This window comes from Diadema setosum, chromosome 1 (genome assembly GCF_964275005.1).
Source record: "Diadema setosum chromosome 1, eeDiaSeto1, whole genome shotgun sequence".
In the NCBI taxonomy this organism is placed as follows: Eukaryota; Metazoa; Echinodermata; class Echinoidea; order Diadematoida; family Diadematidae; genus Diadema; species Diadema setosum.
The window spans coordinates 23,800,165-23,813,310 of record NC_092685.1 but is presented as its reverse complement, the minus strand read 5'-3'; the positions used below and the strand labels follow the sequence as shown (position 1 = coordinate 23,813,310).

Genomic DNA, 13,146 nt, shown 5'->3' with positions numbered 1-13,146 from the left:
TAAATCCAATTAAGAGTACGAACGATTTCGTACACACATTTCCAAGCGTGACTATCGTTTGTTTCTTCCTATATATAGAAAAGAATTTTCCCCAGAAATATTAGATCATTTTCCAAAGCATTTCAGAGCATACATTTCAGTGGTCGTGTGTGTTTGAGTTAAATCCCATGAGAATATTCAGGGAAGTGAGACTCACCTCCCAGGAATATTTCACTACATTTTGTTTTGTGTTGTTTCAATTTTATATTGAATTTTGTCGAGAATTCTAAATAAACATTATAATGACTCAAGTATAGCATACTCAGAGTAACTCCAAGAAAAAATACAACAAAAACACGGGGGTTTTAGGAAAAGTACAATCTAGTGATGTATTTCATAATCCACAAGCGTATACAAGTCATTTTGTATGCTATTTACATTCGCAAAATGACGACATATTACAATAGATAGATTGGGTGAAGGAAGAAGACATATCAAGTAAACAGTTTATTGACTTCTTCCGAACTCAAACCTAGCGAACACCGGCTCAACAGTTTGTCGACTTCATCCAAACTTACATCCACTATACATAGGAATAAACAGGACATTAAATGGAAGTAATTGCGCGAAACATCGGCTTGCATTCACCCTGACGTTGAGAAAATTAACAAAAACGCACAAGCAAAACAAAAATCAGAGAATTCCGAGAGAACTTGAGTAACACACTCTAACACTTCTTGTGCTATAAATCCTTCAGCCAATTTATGCCGTTTTCATAATTTATCATGATAATTGCGCAAAAACATTTAATTTCCTCAAATATTATAATATGCATACTTAGTTCGTTCCCATATCTGACATGAAAGAAAGAGCGAACTCCACTTTAAAAGGCTTTGAAGCTTTTGAAATATTTTTCATCTAACACAGAATGAACGAACACCATAAGCAGATGTGTCGGAAACCGTCAAACTTCTCATTTTCTTTTTCTTCTGACATCTCTGACATTATCATGCAATAAATTGATACCAAATTTCTTGTTTAAATGCTTGAAAAATATATGAAATATATAAGAACAATTTACAATAATAACCATTCACGATGCGCTCATTGATGTTTATGAGTACTCTAGTTGGTAGAATTTCTTGTGTTATCATTATCAAACCATTATACCCACACCAAAAAGAAAAAAAATAATTTTATTGGCGAAAGCTCTTACAGTTATGGGACGTCAGGGAGAACAAATCATTGCATTGTAGCATGATTATAAAGACAAATTACATGAGGCTAAAATGGGTCTTACTGATAAATGGCTATCTCTATTGCAGCTTGTTTCTGTTCCAAATGAGAATTAAGGCTGACAAATGATGATGATAATAATGATAATAGTGGCCTCTTATAATGCGCCGAAGTCCATCAAGAATGATGCTCATGGCGCTCAAAATACACCTTTCAAAGCCGGAATGACGCTTTTAACATCAAAAGATTTTAAGAGAGAAAGAAACAACAACATCTGCGAGTTATTCTCGTCTTTACGAAGAAAAGGTAGCCATCTTGGTAGGAACGACTCTCCTTCTATTGTGTGGAACACACATTTTTTTTTTTTTGAACATAAAGAAATAAAACTGCTTATAATTGAATTCACACTGCCTAAAATCTCCACAATCCGTGTCAATCTTATTCTGTAATGGAGTGGAACAGAACCGCGCATCGATTCACGATATACAAGGTATGGAGTGATTGTGGTTCAATTTAATATGTGATCTACAGAATCGCGGAGCTCACATGACATTGTTTAATGCAGAAAAATCGTGGTTGGCATGCAGAATTGGAAAGCTAACTCAGTCTCTATACCTCCAGCTACAAATAGTGACGCAACGCGTGCGTGAACAGCAGCATATAGATTACCACTGTTACAAGCACGCAATACATCACCCAATAAAACAAAACGTTAACTATAGCATTACGGACCTCCTTCCATAGCCAGTCTATACACAGTATCACGTAGGTTGTCGTTGCGTATAATTCTGACGGGGAAAAATCGCACGATTTCGACTTTTCCCTCTCAATTATTCATGATGCTTGTGATATAGATACGTGACCATATAGAAATGTTCTAACGCTCAGTTTGTAGTCTTGAGGTTTTCAAAGATTTTAACTTGAAATCAGGGTGATATCTTGAATGCTCGTACTTTATTTATTGGAGTCGTGATTTACGCACGCACAACGAAAGCACGGCGTAATTTGAGTCGAGGTTTTGGTCAGTATATCTTGTTACATAAAATAGATAGTAAGGACCTAATGTTCAGAAGGCGTAGAGCGTGTTACCTCCGTTACATTGAAATACGATGTAACATCATAATTGTGGTTTTCTCTACACTATCAAAGCGTGCAATGATTAGGAATGGACAGCCTCTCATGCTCGGAATCATGAACTATGTCGGATTATGCAACATAGTTGGATTCTGGAAGTTTTCAGACTTACAAACTGTTTTATTCTTATATTTTTCTTTTTTTTATTTATAAAATTAATGAAAGAATGATAATAAGATAGCCTGTCTGCGATTTTCAAAATCAAGCTAAGAAACGACAAAATTCAAATGGATAATCCCATGGAACCCCTTACAGGATCTATACAATGGCGCACGAGGTTTTTGATTTCCTTTTTTTTTTTTTTAATTTAATTTCATTCTCATATACTTTATGCGGGGAATGGGTCAATCATTTAAGCTGGAGTGATCACATAAAAGAAAAATACTTCTTTCTAATGGTGTGTGTGTGTGTGTGTGAGTATGTATGTGTGTGTGTGTGGTTATGTGTGTGTTTTCGCACAAGTTGTGGTTTGATATTGAGTTGAATCGAAACTGACCAAGGAGTCATGAGGGCGCTGTTGCATGGACCCGCAGGCGTCAGTCTGTCCCGAAGTGAGGAAAGATGGACAACACGATAAAGGAAATAATAAAAGGGAATGTCGGGTCATTCTTAAGGGCATCTTAAACCATCGCATTACCGCCCGTGGGGTTCCCAAGGCTCCTTCAACAATTTCATGAGCGGTGGCAAAATCTTCATGTAGCCATTGTGGTTTCTTCATCAGGTGAAATTTGGGTAAACTTTTTGGGCTACATGAAGATTTTTGTCGCCCTAATGTGTGGTTTGGGCACCATCTCGTAACCTTCTGTTGGTATCGTACTTGCTTCGGTTCAACTTTGTGAGAAAAACTGAAAATTCCATATTCGTATTGCCATCTTGTGTCAATTTCGGGACACTGTGACGCCTCCCTATATAGGCATCTGCTATGATTCGATTGTTCGCATGAAACCGATTCGTAATATATTGCATGCAGAAGCCAAGGTATCAATCTCAGTTCGTCTATTGATGCGGCCGTTGCTCGTGGATAGTTCAACCTACTACATACGGTTTCTTCAGAGACAAAGTTTTCCTGCTAAAGATAGCTGCGGAAACTTGCATGTGATGACGTGCAACAGATAGTCGACGGACTGCTGTGTGAAGTGATAGGACTAGATCTCGATCTACCTAAGATCGATCATTACAATCTGACAAGTCCGACATGCATGCGCGTATCAAACTCACACCATGTACGGTGAATCGTTAACGACTATTAAACAATGTGCAAAGAGAGCGCACGCAATACGCGCACACGATCTTCTTTGATTGGCAGTCAACATGGTTTGCGTCGTCGGTCTTCGTAATAAAGATAACGGTCATCTTCAAGTTACGCAACAACGCCCTCTTGAATCCCAGGCTCATGTCTCTTTAAACAAGCTACAAGCGTTTGTGCTTACAACCTGAAGGAAACCATAACCCAAAGAGAAATGTGGATTGAGTGAAAGCAGCAATATTAGTAGAACACATCAGTGAAGTTTGGGGAAAATCGGACAATCGATGCAAAAGTTCTGAATTTTTAAAGTTTTGGCGTTGGAACCGCTGGATGAGGAGACTATTTGAGTTTATATTATGTGGAATGAATTTTTATGGAATTCCCATTATATTTTCTTTAGATTGTTGTCCACACATGACGTCATAACCTCTAGTAGTCTCCTCAACCAACGGTTCCAACACCAAAACTTTAAAAATTCAGAACTTTTGCATCGATTGTCCAATATTATTTTCCTCAAACTTTCACTGATGTGTTCTACCATGGACCTAGGTCCATGGTTCTACTAATGTTGCTGCTTTCACTCAACCCACATTTCTCTTTGGGTTGTGTTTTCCTTTAACGCCTCGTTGTTTTTGAAAATCATATGGTTTTGAATACCATGTGTCCTGAGAGGGAAAATTATTATTCGATTTTTTTGCAACACTCTTTACGGGCAGAAAGCCTAGTTGGTAAAACTTGTTTGAAATAGATACATTGGCTTACATTAACAATTATTGTAATTGTCGTATAATATAGATATTCATAATTATACCTTGTTACTGCACTGATAGCCTTTATTCAGTTGCTCAAAATGAATCACGCTAAGACTCACTGATGATTTCGTTAGTTGAAAAAAAAAAACCATAATACAACAAAATCACAAAAAGAACAAATTGCAAAAAACAACAACAAGATATTAAAAAAAAAACCGAACATTTTCTACAGCATGAGGTGCGCCGTTGTCTGAAAGAAGGATTATAATTATAATCATATTGACACAACTAGCAAAGAAATATTGTTTCAAGCTATCAGTTTCTAGTTTTTGAGCTTTATTAGGCAAAAAAGCCTTTACACCAAAAGCATCTTCGAAAATGAAAGAAACAATGCTTTGCCGACCAGCTCGCGGGTGTAATCCCTTTTAGAAAAAGCAACAGACATAAGACGAAATCGTGTCCTGTCCTATATATTCTGTTTGGAATGTACCGTACGCATTGCTCAACGTTAATGAGCGATTACATGCAGTTATGATCAGAACCGTCAAAATCGCTACATTTCAGAAACATCACTGACTTCATGTCATAAAGTATCTGTACAAAAATATCTATATCAAAGTACCTTCCTTCTACAAAGCTGCACTTTTATTCTATTTCTCAATAAACAAATATTATCGTAAAGATGACGTCTGGTATATACTAGTATCGTCTTAACAATTCAGTTAAATTCAATTCAAGTCAATACTTTGCCAAGGTACACGTTCCATGCTAACAAACATCATGCATGTTGTGTGCTTGTGAAGTTTGCTCTGCGTAGTCTATGAAAAATACAAGTTTCCAACAAACTGGCTCATTAATGGAATGTAGAAAACGACTCTTTTCTTTTTAAATTCATAATCACAATTAACGTACAAAATTACAACAAATCATCACTTCTCATTTACTATAAGTACGCTGTCGAGACTATTACGAGGTATAGGAATAGGGTATGAAGTGTCAATTGCACTTATAGACCAGTGCTATATTTTTCAGCGGTCATCAATCATATCTCTCTACGCCATAATCAATCTATGATGACACGAATGAGAAAGTTCCGTTTTGCAAAGTAGTTATTTTATGAACTGCATATGTGCAGTTTTGAGCAGGTTAAAGGGATGTATAGTGTTGGTGGAGATGAGGATTGGACTTTTAACTTTTTGCGAGATATCAAGAAAGCACTAATAAAATAGAACAGACCATACCATTTGAAGAGGAATTCAAAGTTTACTTGATGAAAATCGATTTTCGAATGGCGGAGAATTTCAAAAACAAAGTAAAACAAAGCGATAATAATAAAAGGCGGGTCTCACCTTTTATTAGGATCGCTCTGTTTTGGATATCTCATTCATTTCAAAACCAATTTTCATGAAATAAGCATTAAATTCCTCTTGGAATTACTTCCTTTTTCACATTTCATGAGAGGTCTCTCATTATCTCACAAAAAAAAAAAAAAAATGTTAGAAACCTGAAGTTAGGTCTCAACCACACTATATACATTCCCTTTAAGGTTGCATCTTACCAGATTTACTGTAATTTCAACCTTTAACCTTGAACTACACGCAATCTCTTCAGTTAACTGATATCATATAGATGGACTCCATTATATGTTTATCGTACGAAACATCATACAGTATTTGATATTGCCAGGGCATAGCCCAAAAATAAAAGAGCATGTAAAATTACTAGGTAAGGCCCACTGTCACTGTATTGGAAAACATCAATACATCTGTATTGGAAAACATATTGTTAAGGTATTTTCATGGTATTTGTTTTTCTTATGTCTATGGATATTATTTTTTCGACATTGGTTCTGGTCACACGAGTTGAAACGTAACTCAAGTAGAGAGAAAAAACAGTAAACAGCAACAAAAACTAACTTTTACAACGTGTCTTTCAAGATACTTGCTCCCGCAATCGTCACAACTCATCCAATTCTGTTTAGGTGATAGTTTGAATACAATTTCATCTTCAACAAGACTTCAACAAATAACTTTAGTGACGAAGAAAATAACAATAGCATACAGAAGCAAGACATCAGTACTCACTAAAACAAACGTTGTTGTACACCATGTTCAACTTGACTATCATAAGTACCGAATAGTGATGGACGCTTACGTTTAATTTGGTCACCGAAAAGGGATATTGGTTTTCGATTGTATGTGTGCTAATAAGCGAAGGTGATAATTTCATCACTTCATGATTTCCCTAATGGTTTGCGCACAAAAATATCATTAAAAACATAATATGAATCTTAATATATCAATAAAAATATTACTTCAGCCATTAAATGGCAACCACACCCATTTCCCCTTTAAATCTTGTCATTGCTAAGTAATGTCATTAAAACATAGTACAAAAATTTGACGCAGGGGATTTTTCCTGACTGAAATTATTTTGAAAGGGGGAATTTAGTGAAGATTTGTGTGCAATTACATGACCTCATCTTTATAAATTGAATGTAATGATAAGGTATGTTTTTGTGTGCTGCTGATGGTACTGTTTCTTGACGACAAGTGACAATATGAATTCCATCACCTTGCATTTTTATCTTTAGATTTGATGTGATGAAACCCTAACCAGTCTATTTGTTAGATGTCGGTCTGTTTTGTTTTGTTTTTTTAGCCAAATTCTGAACATGGTGTGGAATCGCACTCTGTGGTTTGATGTTCGTCAATCTAAAGGTTCGCTATACTCCAAATAAAATATTATGAAGCAAGTTTCTTTTTTTCTTTTCTTTTTTTGGAAACACACCATTTCCTATACGTAAACATTCGTTAATCCGAAAATGAAATAAGGTTCCTCATTCCTTAGCCTCGTTTAGCCGAAAATGAAATAAGGTTCCTTATTCCTAAAGTTCATTTGGCCGAAATTGAAATAAATTCTGTTGAGTAATTCGGAAGGTTCATTAATCAGCTGTTAATCCAAGAATGAAATAAGGTGTGTGAATCCGGAAATGATGAGAAGGTGAGTAATAACGAACCTAAGGAATTGCAAACCTGATTACGATTTCGGAATAACGAACTTTCGGAATAGCCGCGGAACCTTTTTCATTTTCGGATTCCGAATCTTTGGAATAACGAAGTTCAATTCTATTCTGTAGGCCAGCTCAGCTTGGAATATCATTATGCGTTGTCGTATGTATAAATCTTAGCTTGATTTTGTATGGCAGCAAAAATTACAATCAGATTACCCTCGAATTTGAAGAGAATGATCAAATCACAGTATAGCAGTTTGTGAAGTTACTATGAATTCTTTCATTTCCGGAGAATTATTGATATCATTATTTTGTCCTATGTTTTTCAGAGAAATGATATCGGGGAAGGATTTTTTTTTAACCTGGAACTTGCAGAGCAGCTTGGTATCTGAGATTAGACAAACATAATGCGATTCATGAGTTCTCTGCTGTTAAATATATGAATGATTCTGCGCAACCCTTTTACATTCTATTAATAATTCATCCTTGCTGAATTTTGTTAAAGCGTGTTTTTTTTTTTCCAAGACACAATATTATACGCGTGGGAAAAAAATGTGAAATTTTGGCATTGGAATAGGTTTGTCATTTAGTTTGCACCAACAATCGTAACTCGCATGTACACGAAAATTGATAGCACCTTTTCCAAATAGAAAAGAATATTCAGCGATTTAGCATTGTTTAGTCAGTATGGGCTACCTGACTTACGGTATATACAGATGACTAAATTATGTTCTCAATGCCACTTCAAATAAACGAACTGTGTAAGCCAGACAAAAAGTGACACGCCTTCTTTAAGGACTATTACAAAGTAGTAGTGTTTCATATTTATGGGAAAGGTTATGCAGTAATTTTGTCTCAGACTTTTTTTTTGTCGATTTTCATAGAGTTGGACTTCAAAAAGTTTCCCTTTTGGGCTTGAATATGACGTTAAGTCGTCGGAGCGGGAGTCCATTTAGTCGAAAGCCAGACTACTTCTCATCCAGAAGGGGCTCAAGTAAGATGAAGATTGAAAGGAGGAGTCCTGGCTCAAGTCCACAGATAATATTCACATGTGGAGCCTCTTAATACGTGTTGCATCTGTCATTTTAAAAAAACATCAATCAATGAATTGTCATTGCATAGCAGTCGACATGTCGAGCTCCCTTCGCTATAGGAGCAGAGTCTTATCAGCCGTGACAAAGAATTGCTCAGGCATCGTGAATATGATTTGTATAATGTCACCGTGTATTCCCTGTGATTGCTTTGGCCTGAAAACTGCGACGTCGCGTTACCGAGGCAACCTCAGTTGTCAATAAACACACGGTAACCCGCGTAATAACCCGGACGGCAATTAGACAGTCTACAGACGAACGACGGGCCCTGTGATGAATTTTCGTGAGTGAGAACCATTGACAGCAGCAAATATCAAATCCATTAATCTCCCTGTCGTTCACGTATGACCTCGTGGCGATGCTCGGTGATACACGTTGAAGCGCGTGATGAATGGCAAATGTGATTCATTCATTATATAGTACGTCGCGCGCGTCTGGAGGCGCGCCACGGCATCCAGCAAACATAATAGATGTACCATGTCGGCAGCCTGCGCTTACTGACAGAGGGATCCCTTCTACTCATATCACCACACAAGGAGTCTTCATGCGAGCTGGTGATGTGACTCCTTCCAATCAGGTCACAACTTTGTCGCACATCCACTAAATACCGTACAGCGATTGGCTACAAGTTGCGTTCACGTGGTCCCTTCCTTGGGTTTCGTCACGGCCATCTAGAGTATGGCATGGTATAGCGTCTATACGATCGAAGGACACAAAAAGAACGAGATTGTGCTGCCTTCGCATCTCCTACGAATGTCGTTATTCTCGTTTTCAACAATGTCACGGTTCGAAAGAAGAATGACGCGTGTATAAAAATAGCTTATATTTACAATACATAGTGCGCTGTCTACCCGACGACCGCTGCTATGTTCCTTCCATCCCCGAAACCACGTGATCCAAGACAAATTTGGTGAACTGGATGTAAATGGCTTCGATCTTTTCGTTGTACCTGTCTTCTAGGGCTTCTTTAACGGATGCCAGAAAGGGCTTCTCGAATTTCTGTTTGAAAACAAAGCGATAGAAAAAAAAACAACAACATAAAGATTAAGTACAACGCGAAAAAAGAAAATGTGTAAAAGATAAATTTCGCATCCATTTATTGATTCATTTATTTAAATCACCATCCTGAAAAGAAAACAAGAAGTAAAATACAATGATATAAACATAGTTTAAGTTTAGTTATTGATTGTTTTCCCCCAACACCAGCAATAATGAAATTATGTGGCCAAGACATGAAAGTAGAAAGAAAAATCATTGCATTTTGACATCAAGAAAATTTAATCGAAGTTTCAATTTGAAAATATCGGGATTGGAAGCAAACGTACGGTGGGTATACCATAGGCCTACACTCATGTTTCAGTGAAGTAAGATATACCGTGTAGCTCACACTCAAGGATGATTACCCGTAGTATGTCACTTAACTCTGTCATTGTCAAAAACGATTTTTTTTCCCCCTGCATATCTTAAAGAGATGTCGCTAACACTTAAAAGTGTTGGCCCTCTACGACATGTACGAGTTAAATCGAGGTGTAGGCCTAGAGGTTGCACACAGATGTTACAGGGACTACGTAATAAAAGAAAAAGGAAGACTTGTGTGGATTCATGATACCCTCATTATCACTGATGTGGCAAAGAATATAAATTTTATCCACATATCGTTCTGGTTTTTCCACTTTTTTCTTCAGACTACTTGAATACGCCACGAAAAAGTCATTCAAACCAAAAGTCTGCTCTTCACCACATAATTTATGTCAATCACTGATAAGGTACTAAAATGATCCCCCCTAGAATAACTTCCATGTTTCTCTGCAATGTCTTTTGTTAGTAATTAGATGAAAACATGCAAGTTATTCTTGTTCGCATTTACGCTGCATATGTCTTTTTTTTATTGAGGAAAACCCCAAAAGATAGCATCTTTTGTCTGGTGTGCTTCTGGCACCAACCGAAGAATAACTGTCCATGCTCTGCTCCGGGGAGGAGAAACTGAAAGAGAAAAGATGCCTGGTGACGCTTTCTTCGGCATTGTGTAATCGATTCAGACAGCAGCCAGATGTTTAATTTCCTCCCTACCTTCTCTCGCCGAATGTGTGTTTGATTCGAACGATCGAATCCAATACGCAGCGCGGTCACATAACAAAGTTTTATATCGATGGCATTTCATAGAACCGCGCGAGATTGAGGTTTCGTTGTTGCTATGGGAACGTAACAACTCTGTGGTCTTCCGATTTAAACCGGTGTAGACTTTGGAGAGATATTTGCTGAATTGCTGGAGTGTTTGACGTATCAGGTGGGACTAGTGATGCAGAGGTAGAAAATGCACGTTTCCTTATCATTAATTCTCAGCTTATTTTTTGTAGTCTTTATTTATCCTCCGATGCTTGTAACGAACCATGCCTTGGATGCAGGATGATATATCATCATGATGAATTTTGGGGTATATAATACTGAACCAGCAATGAAACTGAATAGATCTATATAATGTCATAATCAAGCTCCCTAGCTCCGACAGTACGGAAACACATTTCATGCGACTTGTAATAATTTGGTCAAACAACAGAAACGAACCTGAGATGATTTCGATGTCAAGCATTTCCATATCAGGGGCGGATCCAGGAATTCCGTAAAGGGGAGGCGCCTTTACAAAATTAAAGGGGGTGCATGCATTTTTTCTTTTTATTTCTTCTGTTTTAACAAGAACTAAAAAAGGGGGCGCGCGCCCGGTGCGTCCCCCTCTGGATCCGCCACTGCATAATTACCGATGGACAAGGCATAGGTGATCAACTCCCCCACCTCAATCTGCCCCCACTCCCATTGCTGGATGGAATATAGACTGTTCTCATTAACAAGAAACCCATTTTAAATTGTCAATTGACCTCGATTTCCGCTTCGAGGATTAATCAATGAGTCCTGTGTAATCAAATCGCGAATTAGTTTCGCTAAGCAATGCAGGTAAAAATAGAAAGGAAAATAGGAAAAAAGGATGATAGACAAGGTAAATACTTATTTGGAACGCGATGCCACGCTCATTTTACTATACTCTCACCAGATACCAGCAAATTATACTGTCAAGTGGGGGTTCGGAAGAGTATATTTTGGCGGATTACTTACGACCCTGGTGCCCAAAAGCGGCACGTATGTTATTTTTCTCAATGCATTTTTTTAAAACCTCCTTTACACTATACACCTGCTAGAATTTTTGCGGCCGGCAATAGATAGAAATCTCTATGGATATTGATTGATCGACAATAAACAAACATGACATTAAGAAATACTGAAGACTACATTCCACAACATTCTGTTCATTCAAGTATAAATAATATTAGAAAGAAAAGTTAAACATGATATCACATTTGTTGTGGATGCCATAGGCCTACGCAACATACCAAGAAATTAATGCTCTGCCAGTTATCTCCAAATGAAAGAAGGCGGTCTTGAAGAGATGAAAAATGAGTCGCTCGAATTACACAACTTAGTTTAACGTGGAAAAATCGATGTGAAAAATCGGTTTTAATTGATTAAAACTGTAAAACACGCCGCCCTGCCGCATTGTATTACATGATTACGAATGAGATTAAACGATCCCACTCCCGCTGTGTGAGCTGATGCATGACTGGTTAGCGCGTTGCTTTGCCATTTGACTTTAATACACCCACTCTTTGAATGTGGAGCCTTATTATGGTTGTAGTGGTGTATAAAACTCGAGTGTATCACAGTGTATCCACGTATTCTTTGGTGTGAGAATGCGTATGTGTTACTGTTTTTCGTCTATATGTATATAAAATGTGTGTGTCTGTGTGCATACGCGTGGATCGGGATGGGATGCATGGGGAAGAATCATTTTTTTTAACCTTTTTTTTTTTTTTTTTTTTTTTTTGGTGCTGTGGTGGTCGGATCTAAAGGCAATAGTAGATGGTTTGCTATGTACTATGGGCAAGTTTGCACTATATACCGGTACTCAGCTACAGGCGTCTAAATGGCATTTGCCTGCATGTATCATTGCCGCCAACTTTTATGAAGAAGCTCGAAAAGTCAAGGTAACGTTGAGTGATTTTTTTGAAGATAGAATATTCTAAATTTGCCTTTTTTTATTCTCAATACTTGTAATTGATGAAAAATAAGATAGTTTTAAAGTCGGCAAACAAATAATGATAATATAATAATAATAATAATAATAATAATAATAATAATAATAATAATGTCTTATTTACCCAGGGTAGCCTCTTCAGTGTTGCCACTGCTCTACCAGAGGGCCATGCTATTATTATTACCCTAGCGTTGCCAGGTACCCATTTATACACCTGGGTCGAGAGGGACACAGTGGGTAAAATCATTTTGTCCAAGGACGTAAGCACTGGGCGGGATTCGATGTCGGGTCCTCCGATCGGGAGTCGGGAGTCTTATCCACTATGCCACAGCGCCCCCAAACAAAAAGAATGTTTCTACTATTTTTGTGACCGTTCCAAAACATTGGGTATTATTCAAGCACCATGCAAACTTTTAACAAAAAGCTCGCAGAGGACAAAATAAATAGCTCAAATCCGAGCATCATGTCTATAACTAAAAACAACAACAACAACAAACAAAGAAGCAAAAAAAAAAAACCACCAAAAACAACAACAACGACAATGCGTGATCAAGAAGCGGGTAAGACTACCGAATATTGAAAGGACAATGTAGTGTATTTAAACCATCCAA

General features: G+C 37.4%; 1 protein-coding gene across 1 annotated transcript in view; it reads right to left on the bottom strand.

Annotated features, from left to right (window-relative positions):
• Window positions 1-9,315: 9,315 nt before the first annotated feature.
• The window catches only part of LOC140228615 (globin-like), a 65,482-nt gene continuing 61,651 nt past the window's right edge, over window positions 9,316-13,146 (bottom strand). Inside the window, exon 3 of the mRNA XM_072308862.1 lies at window positions 9,316-9,450. Coding sequence (XP_072164963.1) covers window positions 9,316-9,450 — 135 coding nt within the window. The remainder of the gene's footprint in view (window positions 9,451-13,146) is intronic.